General features: G+C 40.2%; 2 protein-coding genes across 5 annotated transcripts in view; one reads left to right on the plus strand and one right to left on the minus strand.

The window, feature by feature from the left end:
- Positions 1 to 17264, minus strand: part of necab3 (N-terminal EF-hand calcium binding protein 3) — a 48965-nt gene extending 31701 nt beyond the window's left edge. Inside the window, exons 1-2 of the mRNA XM_036984132.2 lie at positions 16919 to 17264; positions 6767 to 6791 (exon numbers count right to left, since the gene is read on the minus strand). Coding sequence (XP_036840027.2) covers positions 6767 to 6791; positions 16919 to 17035 — 142 coding nt within the window. The 5' untranslated portion in view covers positions 17036 to 17264. The remainder of the gene's footprint in view (positions 1 to 6766; positions 6792 to 16918) is intronic.
- A 2570-nt stretch (positions 17265 to 19834) lies between these two features.
- Positions 19835 to 22005, plus strand: part of LOC110528544 (E3 ubiquitin-protein ligase Itchy) — a 35415-nt gene continuing 33244 nt past the window's right edge. The window contains exon 1 of one of the 4 annotated variants that reach the window (XM_021610664.3): positions 19835 to 20024. The gene's annotated coding sequence lies outside the window, so the exon portion shown is untranslated. Of the gene's footprint in view, positions 20025 to 20122; positions 20316 to 22005 lie in introns of those variants that run through there. The other 3 variants (XM_021610660.3, XM_021610661.3, XM_090241937.1) reach the window with 3 other exon arrangements.

Consider the following 22005-nt stretch of genomic DNA (forward strand, 5'->3'; position numbering starts at 1 on the left):
CTTTGGTTATGTCCCAAATGGCACCCGGTTCCCTATATAGTGCACTACTTTTGACCAGGGCCTATAAAGCTCTGGTCAAAAGTAGTGCACCATATAGGGAATAGGGTGCCATTTGTGAATCAAAATTTGAAAGGGCAAACCATACCCAAACCATAGAAGTCAGAATCATTCTATGTCTATGATCCAAACAATCAAAAAGAAGTGTCAGAGCAGCTTTCCAGCAAACTGCCCAAATAATCAGGCCAATCTGGCCAAATTGCACACGACAAGGTAACAATGAATATAATTCAATATGCCAGAAGTTCCAGACAGTTGATTCGCCTCATTTCAAGGGCAAATTTGAGGACCATCTGTTTGGCTAGGATCTGTCTCAGACCTCATCATGGCTGTTCTGAATTTGTAATGCGCTGGCTGGGAGGATGATGCAAGGCCTTTAGCGCGACCTCCTTTCACCTGAAATAGCTAACGACGACCCAACCAAACGGCTAATACACTTATACAAGCTGCATCAAACAGATCCAAAGACATAGCTTACAACTTTGTTGTGGTAATAGGAAGAGGGACATTTTTACACAATGAAAAGGTTTTGTTCAAAGCGGTCCTATCTGATGCAGTCAGTGGCTTTGTGCAGATCAGCAGAAAGAAGAACAGGCTAAGGGTTATAATACGAAGTAGATATGCAGGAAATATGGTACAACATTGTGATGCTTGATCTAGAAAACAATGGGAGGCTGTCTGTCTGCACTCTTTTATAGTTATTTTTTTCAAAATGTCAGCCACAGGTGGCTAGGTTTCAAAAACAGGATCAAATAATAGGAAACACACTTAATCTAGTACATGTTGTTCCAGTAAGTGTTGTTCCAGTACATGTTGTTCCAGTTCCAGTACATGATGATCTAGTAGATGTTGTTCTAGTAAATGTTGTTGCAGTACATGTTGTTCTAGGATATGTTGTTCCAGTAGATGTTGTTCCAGTTCCAGTACATGGTGTTCTAGTAGATGTTGTTCTAGGAGATGTTGTTCTAGTACATGTTGTTCTAGTACATGTTGTTCTAGGAGATGTTGTTCCAGTACATGATGTTCAAGTAGATGTTGTTCAAGTAGATGTTGTTCTAGGAGATGTTGTTCCAGTACATGTTATTCTAGGACATATTGTTCTAGGAGATGTTGTTCTAGGAGATGCTGTACTAGGAGATGTTGTTCTAGGAGAGCTTGTTCTCGTACATGTTGTTGTAGATAATATACAGTGGGGCAAAAAAGTATTTAGTCAGCCACCAAGTGTGCAAGTTCCCCCACTTAAAAAGATGAGAGAGGCCTGTAATTTTCATCATAGGTACACTTCAACTATGACAGACAAAATGAGGGAAAAAAATCCAGAAAATCACATTGTAGGATTTTTAATGAATTTATTTACAAATGATGGTGGAAAATAAGTATTTGGTCACCTACAAACAAGCAAGATTTCTGGCTCTGACAGACCTGTAACTTCTTCTTTAAGAGGCTCCTCTGTCCTCCACTCATTACCTGTATTAATGGCACCTGTTTGAACTTGTTATCAGTATAAAAGACACCTGTCCACAACCTCAAACAGTCACAATCCAAACTCCACTATGAACTCCAAAATGATCACAAGAACGGTGAGCAAAAATCCCAGAACCACACGGGGGGACCTAGTGAATGACCTGCAGAGAGCTGGGACCAAAGTAACCAAGCCTACCATCAGTAACACACTACACCGCCAGGGACTCAAATCCTGCAGTGCCAGACGTGTCCCCCTGCTTAAGCCAGTACATGTCCAGGCACGTCTGAAGTTTGCTAGAGAGCATTTGGATGATCCAGAAGAAGATTGGGAGAATGTCATATGGTCAGATGAAACCAAAATATAACTTTTTGGTAAAAACTCAACTCGTCGTGTTTGGAGGACAAAGAATGCTGAGTTGCATCCAAAGAACATCATACTTACTGTGAAGCATGGGGGTGGAAACATCATGCTTCGGGGCTGTTTTTCTGCAAAGGGACCAGGACGACTGATCCGTGTAAAGGAAAGAATGAATGGGGCCATGTATCGTGAGATTTTGAGTGAAAACCTCCTTCCATCAGCAAGGGCATTAAAGATGAAACGTGGCTGGGTCTTTCAGCATGACAATGATCCCAAACACACCGCCTGGGCAACGAAGGAGTGGCTTCGTAAGAAACATTTCAAGGTCCTGGAGTGGCCTAGCCAGTCTCCAGATCTCAACCCCATAGAAAATCTTTGGAGGGAGTTGAAAGTCCGTGTTGCCCAGCAACAGCCCCAAAACATCACTGCCCTAGAGGAGATCTGCATGGAGGAATGGGCCAAAATACCAGCAACAGTGTGTGAAAACCTTGTGAAGACTTACAGAAAACGTTTGACCTCTGTCATTGCCAACAAAGGGTATATAACAAAGTATTGAGATAAACTTTTGTTATTGACCAAATACCTATTTTCCATCATAATTTGCAAATAAATTCATTAAAAAAATCCTACAATGTGATTTTCTGGATTTTTTTTCTCATTTTGTCTGTCATAGTTGAAGTGTACCTATGATGAAAATTACAGGCCTCTCTCATCTTTTTAAGTGGGGGAACTTGCACAATTGGTGGCTGACTAAATACTTTTTTGCCCCACTGTACATGTGCCTTCATCATCTGACTCTGACCTTCTTTCATTTCGATGAGGGGATTGGAGACCTCCCAGGTTTCGCTGTCAAAGCCACCAGATTTGATGGCTTGCTCTTTGGCAGCCTAATGGTGACTACTGGGAGCTTGTTCACTTCTCTGACAGTTCTGAGTTAAAATGGCTTACTAAAATGTGTTGCTCCTCTAGGTCGTTCCAGGACGACCTAGAGGAGCATATTATTGCCATGCCTACGGCTTATTTCATCCATTATTACTGATGTGTCAGAATGAAGGAAAAGCGATTGAGTCGCCTGTTGTGGGATGAAAGTCCTCAATAGGAATGTACCTTACTTGACAGAAGAAGACAGCAATCCCTTGTGACTGGATCTGTAGATCATTGCCTTATCTTTCACTGTATAATGCAGTTCATACTCTCTTACTCTGACTTGGCACCATTTCAACTTTCATTATATTTAATTATATCAGTGATACAGGAACTAACACAAGGCCTTTGGAACATTGTGTAACACTCATTGTAAGATGATAATGTTACACCTGTCATGGCTTGATTGACAAGCAGGGCACTGTTAATTTAAGCACAATTTATGAAACCTACAGTATACATGATGACCTGACCACGGTTAGGAAAACCTCCTGGCCCTAAATATGGTTAGGAAAAAAATCCTGTTCCTACATAAGCTATGATTTAACTGTCCTGTCATTTTAGCCTCCAGCTAAATCAGGGAGTGACTCAAGCTCCATCTTAGTCAGAACGATGCCTATCAAGCCTGGCCACTCTCCTCCTCTCGCTACTTTCCAACGGCCATACATTCACCCTCCCTCCAATCTGCCCTGTCAGATTACATCAACAGATGCCCACAAAGCGTGCACAACAACAGTACCAGTAAGCCTCGCTGAAAGTCTGTCAACTGTGGAAAGAGAGAGGAAAGAGACAAAGAAAGAGGGGGATAAGAGAGAGGGAGCGAAAGGGAGAGAAAATGTAGAATGGAGCAAGAGAGAGGAAGAAGGAAGGAAGGGGAGAGAGCGAGAGAGAGAAGGGGAGAGAAACAGATACAGAGATTGAGTTGAGGTTAGCATCTGGTGGACTGTTGAATCTGGCCAAAGTAATAAGATGTCATTTTGCAGAGCAGGAACATGTGGCATAGCAGAGAAGTAGCTTTCGAATAATATTGTCCTGACTCATTCCTCCCACCATTCAATTTACTCGTCAATTTACTCATATCTAATTATATTACATTATTGCTATGCTTGGAGATGTGAGGGAAAGTCTTCATAAGGACATCCAGATTGACGTGTTGTTGTAATTTTATTGACGAAAAGACATCAATCGAATAGGCGGATGACAGCTATTAGTTGACACAGCTGATTGTGTTATGTAATAAAACCTATGAGAGACATACAGTCAACGCTTCGGGTGTGAAGTTTCCCCTACGTACTGATCTAGGAGCAGCTTCCCCACCCGAATCCTAAAATGTTAAAACAGACACAATGTTAAAACAGCGACTAGGTGTAACCTCAGCATACTCCTACAGACAACAGTCTTCAAGGCCAAGCAGAGAGTGCCACTGTTGCAGAGTCCATAAGACAATCATCCTCTGACAGTGAGAAATAATGATACATTTCGACGACACTCACTCGAACAGAAATCTCCACCCTGCACAGCCAGAAGAGGACTTGCCACCCCTCGAGCCTGGTTCCTTTCTAGGTTTCTTCCTAGGTTCCTGCCTTCTAGGGAGTATTTCCTAGCCACTGTGCTTCTGCATCTGCATTGCTTTCCCTTTTGGGTTTTATGCTGGGTTTCTGTATAGCACTTTGTGACAACTGCTGGTGTAAAAAGGACGTTATAAAACAAATGTTATTAATTGATTGAATATTCGGCATTCTGAGTGAAATGTAAGTGTTACGAACAAATTATTTAAGCAGTGGACTAAATGTGCACTCAAACATACTAACAAATGAAAATATATTTTATATTTGAGATTCTTCAAAGTAGCCACCCTTTGCCTTGATGACAGCTTGGCACTCTTGGCATTCTCTCAACCAGCTTCATGAGGTAGTCACCTGGAATGCATTTCAATTAACAGGTGTACCTTGTTAAAAGTTAAATAGTGGAATTTCTTTCCTTCTTAATGCGTTTGAGTCAATCAGTTGTGTTGTGACAAGGTAGGGGTGGTATACAGAAGATAACCCTATTTGGTAAAAGACCAAGTCCATATTATGGCAAGAACAGCTCAAATAAGCAAAGAGAAACAACAGTCCATTATTACTTTAAGACATGAAGGCCACTCAATCTGGAAAATGTCAAGAACTTGTGCAGTTGCAAAAACCATCAAGCGCTATAATGAAACTGGCTCTCATGAGGACCACCACAGGAAAGGAAGACCTACCTCTGTTGCAGAGGATACGTTCATTAGAGTTACCAGCCTCAGAAATTGCAGCCCAAATAAATGCTTCACATAGTTCAAGTAACAGACACATCTCAACATCAACTGTTCAGAGAAGACTGTGTAAATCAGGCCTTCATGGTCGAATTGCTGCAAAGAAACCAGTACAAAAGGGCAGCAATATGAAGAAGAGATGTGCAAGGGCCAAGAAACACGAGCAATGGACATTAGACTGGTGGAAATCTGTCTTTTGGTCTGATGAGTCCAAATTTGAGATTTTTGGTTCGAACCGCAGTGTCTTTGTGAGACACAGAGTAGGTGAGCTGATGATCTCCGCATGTGTGGTTTCCACAGTGAAGCATAGAGGAGGAGGTGTGATGGTGTGGGGGTGCTTTGCTGGTGACACTGTCAGTGATTTATTTAGAATTCAAGGCAAACTTAACCAGCATGGCTACCACAGCATTCTGCAGTGATACACCATCCCATCTGGTTTGCACTTAGTCCCACTATCATTTGTTTTTCAACCTCCAGGCTGTGTAAGGGCTATTTGACCAATAAGGAGAGTGATGAGCGCTGCATCAGATGACCTGGCCTCCACAATCACCCGACCTCAACCCAATTGAGATGGTTTGGGATGAGTTGGACCACAGAGTGAAGGAAATGTATCCAACAAGTGCTCAGCATATGTGGGAACTCCTTCAAGACAGTTGGAAAAGCTGGTTGAGAGAATGCCAAAAATGGCAATGCTGTCATCAAGGTATAATATAAAATATATTTTGATTTGTTTAACACTTTTTTGGTTACTAGATGATTCCATGTGTTATTTCATAGTTTTGATGTCTTCACTAGTATTCTACAATGCAGAAAATAGTAAAAATAAAGAAAAACCCTTTTGACTGTCCAAACTTTTGACTGGTACTGTATGTACCAATCCCAGATTGCCCCTTTAACCAATATTCATTGCCCATATACTACAGTTAATACTGCAGCATCAATATATTCAATAGCAACCCAGACCAAACGATCAAGTTTCAAAACATATTGAAGAAGGTTTGAGGGGGGGACCTTGAACCTTCTTTTCCATATGGCTGAGAAGGAGGTTAGGAGATAGGATGTGAGGAATTGTCGAAAGACAAATTGAAATAGAGCCCAGAAGTTTTTTCCCTGATCATGTGACCTGGCCAGGAAACACTCCTGTGTTATGAATGGATTAGCTGTGATTGGACTAGCTTTGATTGGATTACCAGTAATTGTTCACCAATCAGTATATCATGGAGAGAAGTTGGCTCTACATATGAAATCCAACCCTTTATTCAAATGCCATCATGAGAATAGACTTCCATTCCAATTGATTGGTTTCTGTACCAACTCAACAGAATGTCTGATAGTAAGCTACTGTAGCCTACATTGTTTCCAAGACACATTTTCTGCAGTCAAAGCAATATTCCTCCTCCTTGCCAGGGTTTTAATTGGGCGAGGAAAGTGGGACGCACTGAAGTGTGAAGAGAGAAAAGCCTCACTTGAGGCTCACTTGTTTCCTTCATGCGAGTCATTTGGCTCTTTGATTGAACAAAACATAACAACAACTGCATATTCCCCCATAAATGGTATCCTGTGTGAGGACGATACTTTAGAAATGGAATAGGGTGAATGAGAAAACGACAAATTCACATGAGACAAAATGAATCATCACTTGACAAGTAGAGTTGTTGTATACTCACCATTCTTGTCAGCACGACGGAAGATCTGAAATTAAGAGGGAAACATTTTAGGTAGAGCTTTTAACAAAGTGTCACAATAGGCTTTCTCTAAAAGCTATTTCAAATCAGGGTAATTCATCAAAAAGACAGTTCCCAGGAGCTCTGGTCATCTTTTATGCCCATAGAGCATTTCATAGGCAGGCTATTCCAATCCTTTTTGAATGAGGTACCATAACAAGGAAACAAGCATACAGGGAAAGGTGTACATCCACTTGTCTGGGCATTTAGTCATACTCATAGGATTACCTTGTGAACAAATCAAAACTAACTCAATCTATTACATTTGGCAAGCAATTGCTCATCCTCAAACTGATTTCTCCATCACTTGGGATAAGTGAAGACTAATGGCCTTAGACATCAGGGGCTGTGTCCACAAAGAGCCTCAGAGTAGACAAGTGCTAAGAGTAGAGACATTCTACTCCTATGGGTAGAAATAAAAGCTATGCATGAAGCCATTTTAGGCATAATAGTCACACCTTGTCGACAGACACTTAGAACACCTCGTGAGCTGTCCTAACCAGTTAAGAGTTAACAGCAAGTGACTTGATAATTTTTTTAAAGTCAGTGGTTCCTGCGCCAATGTTGCAGGAGAACTTTGCTGAAATGCAGGACATTTAAAACGTGTAGTGTATTTGAGGTTTAAAAAGGCTTCTGAAGTTTGTAATTTCCACTCTGACATTTCCGACTTGTGTCAAATGTGTCAACCCCTACAAAAATGTCCATGAACTATAATCCACATAATAATTCACATTTCCAAACTGGCTCAAATTAAGATCCGACATCTGTACATGCAACAGTTTCTCTTGCGCTTTTGACAATGATTTCACATGAGGCCTGATTTCACATGATATGCCCAAATAGCCATGCTTATAACCACTGGGCTACTAAATAATCACATATTTTTCTTTCAATTACTTAATTAACCTATATCATGCTACTTCAAGTTATTGATTTGGAGCAAAATATGACGTTGTAAAAAATTTTTTTTTTTTAAAAAGCCTAAATTGGGTATGCCTATAAAAATTGGTCAATTGAAGGCATTTGAGGTTCATGTTAACTTTAATTGTTTTCGATGAAAATTATAGACCTTTCAAACATTTAATGCAACATTATTGGCAAGTGACTTGATGCTTCCTGTGCCAAAGCGATTTAGAGTTCTTAAACGGGAGTGACGAGTGTGTTGATATAATGGTAATATTATCAAAATATATCCACTTTTTCCAACCATCAGAATTGGTAAAAAAAATAAAAGTTATTCATGCCAACATATTAGGCACATTAATTACAATTTGGCAAAGCGATCATGTCAGGTGAAAATTAGGCAATAATTAATAGTAGGCAAAGTGATCATATCAGGTGAAAATTTGATCAAACATTTTACCATTGCAACATTTGATGTACAGTCACATTCCCTGCGTTTGTCTGAAGTGTGCAGTAGAGGTCAAAGCTGGCAAAGCCTCCTCGCCATTGGTTATTCCCCATAATTTGCAACAATGTCAATGAGCGTCATAATTATCTTTTCTTTGCGTTACCTGAAATTGTCGCGATTACAAGCTAAGATAAACTTTTATGAATTGATTTTACATCTGGCTGAGAGTTTGAGTTTTAGCAGTGTCTTAGCATGAACCTAAAACCTACTCTGAGCTGGGAGTTTTCGTAGTATTAAAACAGGTTTTAATAGGATTCCTAGGACCTTTTCTGAGATGCATTGTGGACTATCCCCTTTCAGAAGTCAACAAGCTCAGTATTTTCAACTATGCCACCTGCTGTCAATGTCTATTTGTAACGTATATAGCCCCATACCAGTTGACCGTGTCAAATAGTATGAACAATATTCAAACACTCATTTGTTCTACTTTGGACGGATGTCTGATCATAATGGCGCTGGAGGTGATGGCTACCATTTTACGGTTACAAAACCAATTGTGCTATTTTGTGTGTTTTTTCGCATTGTAACTTATTTTGTACATAATGTTGCTGCTACCATCTCTTATGACCAAAAATAGGTTCTGGATGTCAGAACAGCGATGACTCACCTCGAACTGGACAAAGACTTTTTCTTTAATGAGTCTGATGCGAAGGATATACCGTTTCTCCTATGTCAGGCCCAAATCCCCGACATTCGCATGATGAAAAGACAAAAGATACAGGGGGCTGAGATCCGGGTGCTTTGTGAGAACTCGTTAGCGAGTGGATAACCCATCCGTTCTATTAGCCAACATGCAATCACTGAAAAATAAAGTGGATGAGATCCGTTCGAGACTATCCTACCAACGGGACATTAAAAACTGTAATATCTTATGTTTCACAGCGTCGTGGAAGTTGGTAGGGTTTTCCGTGCATCGGCAGGACAGAACAGCTACGTCGGGTATGTGAGATTTTTTACTTTTAAGTATTTTCTTAAACCTGCATTGTTGGTTAAAACCTCTTAAGGATCGGACGCCTTTTTTTCAATTTTCACATAAAATGCATATTCTTGATACCATTTGAAAGGAAACACTTTGAAGTTTGTGGAAATGTGGAATTAATGTAGGAAAACATAAGACATTAGGTATCTGGTTAGGATCTGGTAAAAGATCATACAAAGAAAAAAAGCATGTTTTTTTGTTCCATCATCTTTGAAATGCAAATGAAAGGCCATTTATCTGACTTAGGACTCTAGGTGCAATTTATATTATGGCCACTAGATGGCAGCAGTGTATGTGCAAAGTGTTAGACTGATCCAATGAACCATTGCATTTCTGTTCAAAATGTTGTATCAAGTCTGCCCAAATATGACTAATTGGTCTATATATACACATTTTCAAGTACATAATGGTGCACTCTCCTCAAAAATAGCATGGTATGTTTTCACTGTAATATCTACTGTAAATTGGACAGTGCAGTTATATTAACAAGAATCTAAGCTTTCTGCCCACAGAAGATTTGTCTATATCCTGGGAAATGTTATTGTTACTTACAACTATAAACTATCAAAATAAAGGAAGTCGTACACACCAAATATAATCTCCCAGCAATTTAATGGGTATTTACCAACGTTTCGGCATCACTGTTCCTTCCTTAGTTACAACGTCATACTAATCACATTAGCGCACATTTGCTCAACCATCCCGAAGTTGGGACACCGTTCTGTGGAGATCTTTAAGAGTTATTAAGGGCTTGTAAGTAAGCATTTCCTGGTTCACCTGTTGTATTCGGCGCATTTGACAAATAAAATTTGGCTTGATTAGATTTGACTGGCCGATAAGTTGTACTCGTGTTTACTATGATCGAAATACATTCCCATTATTCATTTTGCTTGTCTGATTGAAAGATGACACAAGGAATTGGGATCTGAAGACATTTTTTACACTTCAAAAATGAAAACTTGATAGTGAAAGGAACACGTGTATATTGTCGTCAGCTGAAATGCGCTTTCCTGTCTACTACCTCAGGATTGAAAGAAAATGTATGAAGGAAGCCTATTAAATATAACTGGCCGCACACATTCCCCTATCTGTCTAAACATGATCTACTTGGCATTTGCTCCTAGACAGCTCTGAGATTGTCTAAGTTGCACGGCCCAGTATTTTACTCCAGTGTTCTCAGAGGATAATGCATCATTTACAATGTGCAGATAAAGGTCAGCCTTGCTTCCCAGAGCGTCTCTGTTTCAGATGGCATGTCAGCAGGTGTTAAGCCAGTAAGAACCGTGTGTCCTTTTGACACGGTTTTCTATAAGGAGAAGGAGACCGGCCTCAGGTTGGGAGGAGAAGACCGGCCTCAGGTTGGGAGGAGGAGACCGGCATCAGGTCAGACCTCAGGTTGAAAGAGTCTAAATAGGTGCCCAAGTGACTTGAGGATGATCTCCTTCACCGTAAGTGACTGAGGATAATCACCTTCACTGTCTCATATGTCATGAAGAAGACATCAACCTTCAGATGAGAAATCTTTTGAAGCGTCATCCTTCTCCATCTACTTCTGCTTAATTTAAGCAGTTGAGATCTGAGGGTGTATCCTACTGTGTTCAGATTGGAGTTTAGACCGTGATTATGTCTGGCCTGCAGTGTTGTGTTCAGATTGGAGTTTAGACCGTGATTATGTCTGGCCTTCAGCGTTGTGTTCAGATAACAAATAATAATTTCATTATGCACAGCTTCACACTCCCATGAATTTCAATTGCTATCATAGACTGTGACTTTTGTATGTTGCCAAGGGAAAAATACAGTATATGCCAGCATATCTTGAAACGATTTAGCTTGTTAGTGTAATACTTCATATTGTAGCTCGCTTCGCCACTTATAAACCTTGGCTTCGTTACAGGCTAACATTTTCTAATGCCATATAAGATGACACATTTCCAAGGGCAAAATATCTCAGAACGATTTAGACTTGTAATATATTCATATCAGCTCACCCACGTATCAACCTAATTAATTAGCCAAACATTCTCTCACGCTGTTTGGGTTGTTTATCTCTCGAGGGTGATAGAAAATCTATTTCCCATTCACTAAGTTCATCTGTATGTATTGTCAGGTAGGACTCAGGAGTGCACGCATCTCGATAAATCTATCTTCTGAGCTGCAATTTAAACAAGGAGATGATGGCAAAGGTAATAGATTTGTATCTATCTGCATGCATTATTCTCCCTGAGGTTAGTGCATTGCTGCTGTCACATAAATAAGATATGATCCACGATGAACCGATCCCAACTCACTGTGATGAAACAAAGAAACTAACAAGGAATCCAATAAAAACTAGACGTTAGAAACCTCAGAACGTCAGTGTGTTACAGTATATCAATGAGATATCCACAAATGAACAGATGCTGACTCACTGTAATGATCATGAAACAAACAAATAAAACCAACCAACCAAAAAAACAACAAACCAACAACAACATCCAACCAACAATGCAGTACAACCGACACAATAGAAGCCACGAGCTTCAGTGTGTTAGTACTCAAGGTTACTCTACAAGCCGATGTCAACAGAAGTCTTTCAAGGGAGCTTTTCCATAATTGCTTCAAATCTCAGCTTGCGTCAAGCTCTGCAGAAACAGCTTTTCACAATCAAACCAACAAGGGATGCATGATTGTCAGACAATAGAAACCACTATGATGCTTCAGTTTGTCAGTATTTAAAGGGATAAGTATGGGATGTTAGCAGTCTTCCTAGGGAGCTTCTGCATAATTGCTTCAAATCTCTGATTGCATCAAGCTCTGCCTGAAACAGCTTTTCGTGCATGCCTACAGTAGGTACAAAGGGATTGTCAGAGTTGTTGACACTCAACGGAAGCAGTGATCCTTCAAAAACAACATATATACAGTGCATTCGGAAAGTATTCAGACCCCTTCCCTTTTTGCACATTTCGTTACGTTACAGCCTTATTCTAACATTGATTAAATAAAAATGTTGTCATCAATCTACACACAATACCCCATAATGGCAAAGCGAAAAACTGTTTTTTATAAATATCTACAGATTTATAAAAAATGTCAAATTGAATTACAGTTGAAGTCGGAAGTTTACATACACTTAGGTTTGAATCATTAAAACTTGTTTTTCAACCACCCCACAAATTTCTTGTTAACAAACTATAGTTTTGGCAAGTATTTTTTCCAACAATTGTTTACAGACAGATTATTTCACTTATAATTAACTGTATCACAATTCCAGTAGGTCAGAAGTTTATATACAGTCAACTTAATGTATCTTTAAACAGCTTGGAAAATTCCAGAAAATGATGTCATGGCTTTAGAAGCTTCTGACAGGCTAATTTACATCATTTGAGTCAATTGGAGGTGTACCTGTGGATGTATTACAAGGCCTACCTTCAAACTCAGTGACTCTTGCTTGACGGGAAAATCATGGGAAAATCAAAGGAAATCAGCTAAGACCTCAGAAAAAAAAACGTAGACCTCCACAAGTCTGGTTCATCCTTGGGAGCAATTTCTAAACGCCTGAAGGTACCACGTTCATCTGTACAAACGATAGTACGCAAGTATAAACTATAAACACCATGGGACCACGCAGCTGTCATTCCGCTCAGGAAGGAGACGTGTCCTGTCTCCTAGAGATGAACGTACTTTGGTGCGAAAAGTACAACTCAATCCCAGAACAGCAGCAAATGACCTTGTGAAGATGCTGGAGGAAACAGGTAAAAAAGTATCTATATCCACAGTAAAACAAGTCCAAAAATCGACATAAACTGAAAGGCCGCTCAGCAAGGAAGAAGCCACTGCTCCAAAACCGCCATAAAAAAGCCAGACTACGGTTTGCAACTGCACATGGGGACAAAGCTTTTACTTTTTGGACAAATGTCCTCTGGTCTGATGAAACAAAAAAATAACTGTTTGGCCATATTGACCATTGTTATGTTTGGAAGAAAAATGGGGATGCTTGCAAGCCGAAGAACACCATCCCAACCTTGAAGCACGGGGGGTGGCAGCATCATGTTGTGGGGGTGCTTTGCTACAGGAGGGACTGGTGCACTTCACAAAATAGATGGCATCATGAGGCAGGAAAATTATGTGGATATATTGAAGCAACATCTCAAGACATCAGTCAGGAAGTTAAAGCTTGATCGCACATGGGTCCTCCAAATGGACAAATGGACCCCAAGCATACTTCCAACGTTGTGGCAAAATGGCTTAAGGATAACAAAGTCAAGGTATTGGAGTGGCCATCACAAAGCCCTGACCTTAATCCCATAGAACTGAAAAAGCATGTGTGAGCAAGGAGGCCTACAAACCTGACTCAGTTACACCAGCTCTGTCAGGAGGAATGGACCAAAATTCACACAACGTATTGTGGGAAGCTTGTGGAAGGCTAACTGAAACATTTGACCCAAGTTAAACAATTTAAAGGCAATGCTACCAAATTCTAATTGAGTGTATGTAAACTTCTGACCCACTGGGAATGTGATGAAAGAAATAAAAGCTGAACTAAATCATTCTCGCTACTATTATTCTGACATTTCTCATTCTTAAAATAAAGTGGTGATCCTAACTGACATAAGCCCCAGGATTTTTACTGGGATTAAATGTCAGGAATTGTGAAAAACTGAGTTTAAATGTATTTGGCTAAGGTGTATGTAAACTTCTGACTTCAACTGTCCTTTATTTAGTATTCAGACCCTTTGCACCTGAGCTCAATTTCGAGTCTCATAGCACTCTGTTTCCATTGATCATCCTTGAGATGTTTCTACAACTTGATCGGAGTCTACCTGTGGTAAATTCAATTAATTTGGAAAGAACACAGTAGCTTCCATCATTCTTAAAGGGAATAAGTTTGGAACCACCAAGACTCTTCCTAGAGCAGCCAAACTGAGCAATCGGGGTCTTGGTCAAAGAGGTGACCAAGAACCTGATGGTCACTCTGACAGAGCTCCGGAGTTCGTCTGTGGAGATGTGAGAACCTTCCAGAAGGACAACCATCTCTGCAGCACTCCACCAATCAGGCCTTTATTGTAGAGTGGCCAGACGGAAGCAACTCCTCAGTAAAAGGCACATGACAGCCTGCTTGGAGTTTTACAAACGGCACCTAAAGGACTCTCACGAGCATGAGAAACAATATTCTCTGGTCTGATGAAACCAAGATTGAACTCTTTGGTCAGAATGCCAAGCATCACATCTGGAGGAAAACTGGCACGATCCCTACAGTGAAGCATGGTGGTGGCAGAATTATGCTGTGGGGATGTTTTTCAGCAGCATGGGCTGGGAAACTAGTCAGGATCGAGGGAAAGATGAAAGGAGCAAAGTGCAGAGATAATCCTTGATGAAAACCTCCTCCAGAGTGCTCAAGACCTCAGACTGGGGGCGAAGGTTCACTTTCCAACAGGACAACGATCCTAAGCACACAGCCAAGACAATGCAGGAGTGACTTCGTGACAAGTCTCTGAATGTCCTTGAGTGGCCCAGCCAGAGCCCGGACTTGAACCCGATCGAACATCTCTGGAGAGACCTGAACATTTCTGTGCAGCGACGCTCCCCATCCAACTTGACAGAGCTTGATAGGATCTGCAGAGAAGAATGGAAGAAACTCCCCAAATACAGGTGTACCAAACTTGTAGCCTCATTCCGAAGAAGTCTTAAAGCTGTAATCGCTGCCAAAGGTGCTTCCACAATATACTGAGTAAAGGGTCTGAATTCTTATGTGATATCAGTTTTTATTTTTAATACATTTGTAAAAAATTCTAAAGTCCTGTTTTTGCTTTGTCATTATGAGGTATTGTGTGTAGATTGTATATCCTGATGTGTAACTGTCGATTTTCCCCCCCATCACTAATGACAACCAACCTGGGTGTGATGGGTAGGGACTTGAGAAATGGGTTAGCTTGCAGGTTTCTGTATCAACGCACTGTACAGTACACACTGGTAGTGATGGGTGGGTTGACTCATAACCTGCAGTCCCCGCGGTTATATCCGCAGCGCGGGTGGGTTTAGGGTCATGAAATACTGTGTGGATGAAGGGTGGGTGGAGGGTGGGTTGATCGATCCATGGAGGCAAAAAGGACAATGTCAGAGATTAATTCAATAAGAGAAAAGCTGCAAAATGGAGAGTTAAAGTGTAGGTAGGGACAGAAAAGTAGCCTAAGATTTGGGAAAGTTTTGGCGAAGGGGTAAAAGAGGATGATAGCAGTGCCGGCTTTGTTGTGTGACGATTGCGAGGTGCAAATTTGACAGTCACAAGAAGAGGAGTTCAAATAGGCCCATGGCACGTCAGGGAACTGTAGCCTACTGTTCAGATGGGTTAAATGGAAACTGAAATCTGGACACCAAATATAGTCCTATAACCTCTCACATAGCCTTAATATTAACTCCTGCAGAATTAAGCAGTTATTGCAGTGAAATGATAGGCCTACACCAAATGTAGGCAACATTTTGACACAGGAACAGGAGTGGAAAAATATGATTTATTTCTTTCAGTATCTTGAGAGAATGTGAATGTGCAGTTAGAGACCGACTGTAGAGGTGGTTTTATCAGCATCATAAAAACTGATAGTATTTCAACCACATAAAATATGCACCCAAGCCCAACTGATAGTATTTCAACCACATAAAATATGCACCCAAGCCCAACTGAAAGCTTAGAAACACGTTGGGTCGTTTTCACAGCTTTTTATTTCCTTACAACCGGGTCAAACTGATGTCTGTTGAACATTTCCAGTTTTTTATCCCCGGTTCCTAAAGAAGCACCTTTGATTGAAGCATTCGTTCTATCAATTTATGACATTATTCTGTTGAGCAAGGGTTTATTTAGTATTCTAGGTCAGGACCCGAGTTTGGGAAATGCTGTTCTAGGGCAACATATATTGACAGAAGAGAAGCTGCAAGTATATAATTATAGACAAGTTGACTAACAAATAGCTTACCAAAATGTTGGAAATTACAGTATAAGCAGAAACACATCTAAATCAGGCAACAACACAAAATCCTGCACCCCCCCGTCAAAAAATTGTCTCTGACTGTAGCCTTCAGCTGATTTTCTATATTAGTGGTTTAGGGTCTGGTGTGGGCCTCAGGTTTTCCCTTTATCACATATAGTCGGGGGTTGCGGATGGGTTATTAGCAAATGCAGGTGCGGGTGCCTGAACAAACAGCTGACCCGCGTACCACTAGTATCTCTGCAGCAAAGTACTGTACTGTACACACTGGCCTCAAGTCTTTTCTGTCCTACCACAGGATGTGTGTGTGTGTGTGTGTGTGTGTTCGGGGGGTCCCCACAGCAGTCCCAAAATCACTCCAGCTGAGAAGGCTTAATTTATCATGCAGAGGCAGCAGCTGTACCTCTCCCTATATCCCTCAAACACACAGTCTCTCTCTCTCTCTCACACACACACACACACACACACACACACACACACACACACACACACACACACACACACACACACACACACACACACACAGTTAAATTATTCCCAATAGTTGTTATGCATGCTTACAATATTGCTCTGTATTGTGTATGTGAAATTAGCAACTATACATATTTAGCTACCTTCTTCCTAAATATAGATGCTTGTAGCCTAAATGAATATACACCATTCAAAGGTAAATAAATAATTTCAATTTATTGATAGATCCGCGCACTGCTATCAGAAACAATCAGCGCGAAGACGAGATTACTTACATCTTTGAAAATTGGAAGTCCATTAACGTGGCTACGCAGTGGCTGCTGCTGAGCGCGAAGGTGCTTCTGTTTTGCCGACTGAAGGCACATGGTGATCATCTCCGTGCACGCCAACATCTCTAAATATTTTGGAAGATGTTGTATAGCCAACTTGTACACACCTGCTTCTTTTAATAGCTCGAAAATGCCGTTTTTGGGGGGGGGGGGGGGGTGTTCAAAAGTGTCGCCCTGTGCTGTCAAACCGAAGCAACCGTGCTCCAACAGTGATGTCGCTCTGCAACTTTCTGCGGTAGGTAACCCACCTTCTCGAGAGCTGATTGGTCAGTGTCTTCGTTGAGCATCCCTCCTAGGCAAGAGAAGGAAAAAATACCAAGTGGCGCATTAACATCATTTTACAAGATACATCTTATAAAATAGTAGAATCAGGCAATATCAAACTAATTTAGAGAATACAATTGATAAACCTACAATGCAGATGTTGGATGGGATTACAATTAGGACTACTTCTACATATAGGTTACATTTATTTAAATATGAATTGCATATTTCACCTCAAAACACAGATTTTCTCTTGAAAATAAAGGAAATGCATGTACATTTATTTCACTTCCCCTTATAAAGGTGTATCAGCAATGTATTGTGCCTGACATTGCCATCTGCTGGTGATGATAGACTATGCCCACAGAACAATGAGCCAGATATTTCACCGGACGTAAAAATGTAAGCATCCGGTTGACATTTCCACTCACTACCAAATTTGGTGATAAGAGGAAGCCCGATGGCCGAGAGTATAAGATGGAGCGAGAATGATTTTGGTCAACATTATGCAAATGTTCTCTTTGATTAATTATTTGTTTTACCTTTATTTAACTAGGCAAATCAGTTCTGAAAAAATTATTATATACAATGACGGCCTACTAGGAAACAGTGGGGTAACTGCCTTGCTCAGGGGCAGAACGACAGATTTGATCCAGCAACCTTAATCTCAATACAGTTTTCTGTTACCCAAAACTAAAATATGTTACAAACAAAGTGGAGAAAGTTTTGCAGATGTTACACTTGGCCAAAGTAAAAAAAATGTAATGAATTCAGGGGGTAGCCCCAACCTGGACTCAAACCCAGGTCAAGTAACTTTCTAGCCAACACCTCAACTGCTACACCAAGAGGTCCGAACCTCTTGACAATACTAAATCAGGCAACAACACAAAATCCTGCACCCCCCCGTCAAAAAATTGTCTCTGACTGTAGCCTTCAGCTGATTTTCTATATTAGCGGTTTAGGGTTTGGTGTGGGCCTCAGGTTTTCCCTTTATCACATATAGTCGGGGGTTGCGGATGGGTTATTAGCAAATGCAAGTGCCTGAACAAACAGCTGACCCGCGTACCACTAGTATCTCTGCAGCAAAGTACTGTACTGTACACACTGGCATCAAGTATTTTCTGTCCTACCACAGGGTGTGTGTGTGTGTGTTAGGTTAAAGGTAGCTACATAACAATGGGGAGATGAAAGAGAAAAAAGTGTTTAATATAGATAACAGTGAATACTGTTAAACTTTAATAAAGTAACATTGGTGATTAAGCTCAACACATAGCCTACATTCTTAGTACAATTGATCACCAAACAATTATCTTCAAGACAGCCCTTAAAATGGTTGCTCTCACACAAATACACTTGCACAGCAAACACTTCACCAACTCTGCACTGGACTTTTGGTGACAAAAGCTATTTTATACATTTTACATGTTCACCCCTAGTCCCAGGGGAAACACTAACTAAAACTATGGTCTGTGCCCTGTCACACACTCACACACTTTTTAAAATCTCCCACAACATTTTGTTTCAATGTATCAAAATATTTTGGGGTATTTATATTTTGGGAGAGAATCTCACATTTCTTGAAATGATTGGTGCTCGAGAGCATCACAACCTTGATGTATCATGGGTAAATTGTGACTGACTAATCGACAAAAATATTGTATAGTTATTTAGGGTGCAAGATCTGTAGATCATTCAGTCCCAACTCTCCTTTAAAGTCGGCTGCGATGTCGAACGGCCCCTTACATAAAATGCAATAGAGCAGGCCAGCTTGTACTCCTAAAACCCTGAAATAAATGACCATAGGAGTTTGGAATTAAAGCCGGAAATAAGGTCTGAGGTGAACACAGGCTTAGGAGATCTTATACGTTTTGTTCTATGAGATAATAGCAGTCAGTTAACATTACCTTTATGAATTATGAAGGCTTTATCGTTTGTTTTATTATTACAAAAACATCTTACAAATTCTGAAAGTGTAGTTAGCTGATGAAGATAATCTCATAGAACAAAACGCATAAACTCTCATAAGCCTGTGTTTACCACATACCTTATTTTCGGCGTTTATCTAAAAACATTACAAAAACACCATTAATTTTATTCATGGGCATTGTCCAGCGGAGTAAGTGCCTACAAAAAGACGCCATTACTATTCCTGTCTATATACATACTTGGCCTACTACGTCAAATATATTTATAACTGACCCAAGATAGTTAACCTGTGTCGTTTACAGTGGAAGCAAATTAAGCATTGTGGGGAAAACAGGCCAAGCACAAGCTAGCGAGATCCCATTGGCTCGTTGAATTATGTATTTGCATATTTCAGAAGGGGAACGCCTTATCTGTGAAGTTCGCATGTGCAGAAACTCAATTCGACGTTGCACTCCAAACAACGCAATTGTTTCAAACTTTGGCAAAGTGTCATGTCTATAAAACGTAGTGCACTGTGCATTGAGATCAGATGTTTCATAGATGAGAAAATTAGCAGAATGTTGGCCCAGTATCACCTAGTTCCATCCTCAGTTTATCAGTACTCGCGACAAGACTTCCTCTCAGTACCATATTTGGTGATGAGAAAACGTTCTAAACGGAACCTTCCGTTTTATAGCAACCGTGACGTATATGGGTTTACCACTTCTGTCGTTAGTCACATGACACGGTCAGGAAGAAATTCAGACCGAGTGGTACTTGTCATACAGCTTTTGTAGTTTTTCTGAGACGTTGTTTACCATCCATATTCCTTGGTCGGCGTAAGAAGGACATTTACAGAAACATTTGCTGCCCTCTGATATGGGTAAGATGTAATCCAATCGTTTTATATGGAGGAATTGTCAATTTTCAAAGATATCCGTAGATGGTTAGATAGGTGAGCTAGCTAACGTTAGCTACCCTAAGTGACATCGATATTCAAAGCGAGCAAACCTGTGCAAACCTTCACGACACATCCTACTGACCAAGTAGTTAATTATTAACATAGTTATGCACATCAAGAGTGTAGTTAACTAGTGATTGTTTTATGTTGTGAAGCTAACAGCTAGATGGCTACCAGAGTTGTTATAGCTAGCTGCTATGTGGATTTAGCTAGGTAAGTTACTAGCTTGTTGTTTGGCCTCCTTTCAGGGTCCTGGGATTGTTATTGAAATCTTCCCTGTCAATTTTCTCTTGCCATTTCCCTTTTATGTCGCTCCCTTTCCATGTAGAAGTAATTTATAAATTGTGTTAGCTACCTTTTATGATTTTTGAAAGTATTGAAAGAATAGCTAGCTACGTACAGGGCAGCTAGGTAGCTAAAATACTTTTACTACTTAACGTAGATAGCTAACATTAGCTAGCTAGCAAAATACAACCATATTAGACCTTGCACAAAAACTTGGATTAGCTAGCAAGCTAGCTACCTATTCCCTAAAACAAACAATACCTAGCAAATTTACTAGTCAGCATTTGAGTTAATAAGAGCAGTAGCTAGCTGATTTATGTAATGTCAGATTTACTGTTTGCAGTTATGGAATTTATGGTAGCTTCTGAGCTTGACTTAATTGACTGTGGTTGTGGGGTAGTTAAGAAACCAAGGGAAGAGTCATTTGCCTTGAATCAAGCAATTAAGCAGGTTACAGTAGCTAGTAAATAAATTAGGTGAGGGGACAGCCCTATTTTGAGACAATCTTGTTCTGGTCCCTGTGGGACCCATTGTCATTCCAAACATGTTATCAAACAGATATTAACATTTCGTCTAAAGCATTTGGGTTATATTGCAATATCCTATACATTTGTCATTGTTTTCCTACATTATTTTCAATTCGCGATCACTGCATTGATGATTAGCAGATATAGGATTTTTTTAGACTGCTCCAACCTGCTTTAGGGCAATTCCATTGTAACAGATGCAGACTCAGATTTTTTACTTTAAAATGTATGCCAATCAAAAACGAATGATTGCAAAGTTAAACAAGCCATACAACTCTATGCACCAGTATAATTATGTTATACTGTACCTCTACACAGCCAATGTGTAAATGGCACACCCAACTACCTCATCCCCACATTATTACTTATCATCTTGCTCTTTTGCACCCCAGTATCTCTACTTGCACATCATCTGCATGTCTATCACTCCAGTGTAAATGCTAAATTGTAATTATTTTGCCTCTATGGCCTATTTATTGCCTTACCTCCCTACTCTTCTACATTTGCACACACTGTACATAGATTTTTCTATTGTGTTATTGACTGTACATTTGTTTGTGTTACTCTGTGTTGTTTTGTCGCACTGCTTTGCTTTATCTTGGCCAAGTCGCAGTTGTAAATGAGAACTTGTTCTCAACTGGCCTACCTGGTTAAATAAAGGTAAAATAATTGTTTGTTTTTTACTTTGCAATGATTGTTTCTTGTTTCAGTGGTGTGGACAGTATTAGACATTAATTAACTTGTTGACACAGTTAGCAGATTGCAAGTTTACACTGTCTTTTACATGGTTACGCCGTGCAGATGACCAAACTGGCCAACCCTCGATGGCAAGGCTACTTTAGGCTAAATCTGACAATTGCATTAGAAAGTCGCATGCGCATGCATTTCAAATCAAATCAAATGTATTTGTCACATACACATGGTTAGTAGATGTTAATGTGAGTGTAGTGAAATGCTTGTGCTTCTAGTTCCGACAATGCAGTAATAACCAACGAGTAATCTAACCTAACAATTCCAAAACTACTACCTTATACACACAAGTGTAAAGGGATAAAGATTATGTACATAAAGATATGAATGAGTGATGGTAC

This window comes from Oncorhynchus mykiss, chromosome 7 (assembly GCF_057628025.1).
Source record: "Oncorhynchus mykiss isolate SJ-2025 chromosome 7, ASM5762802v1, whole genome shotgun sequence".
Classification (NCBI taxonomy): Eukaryota; Metazoa; Chordata; class Actinopteri; order Salmoniformes; family Salmonidae; genus Oncorhynchus; species Oncorhynchus mykiss.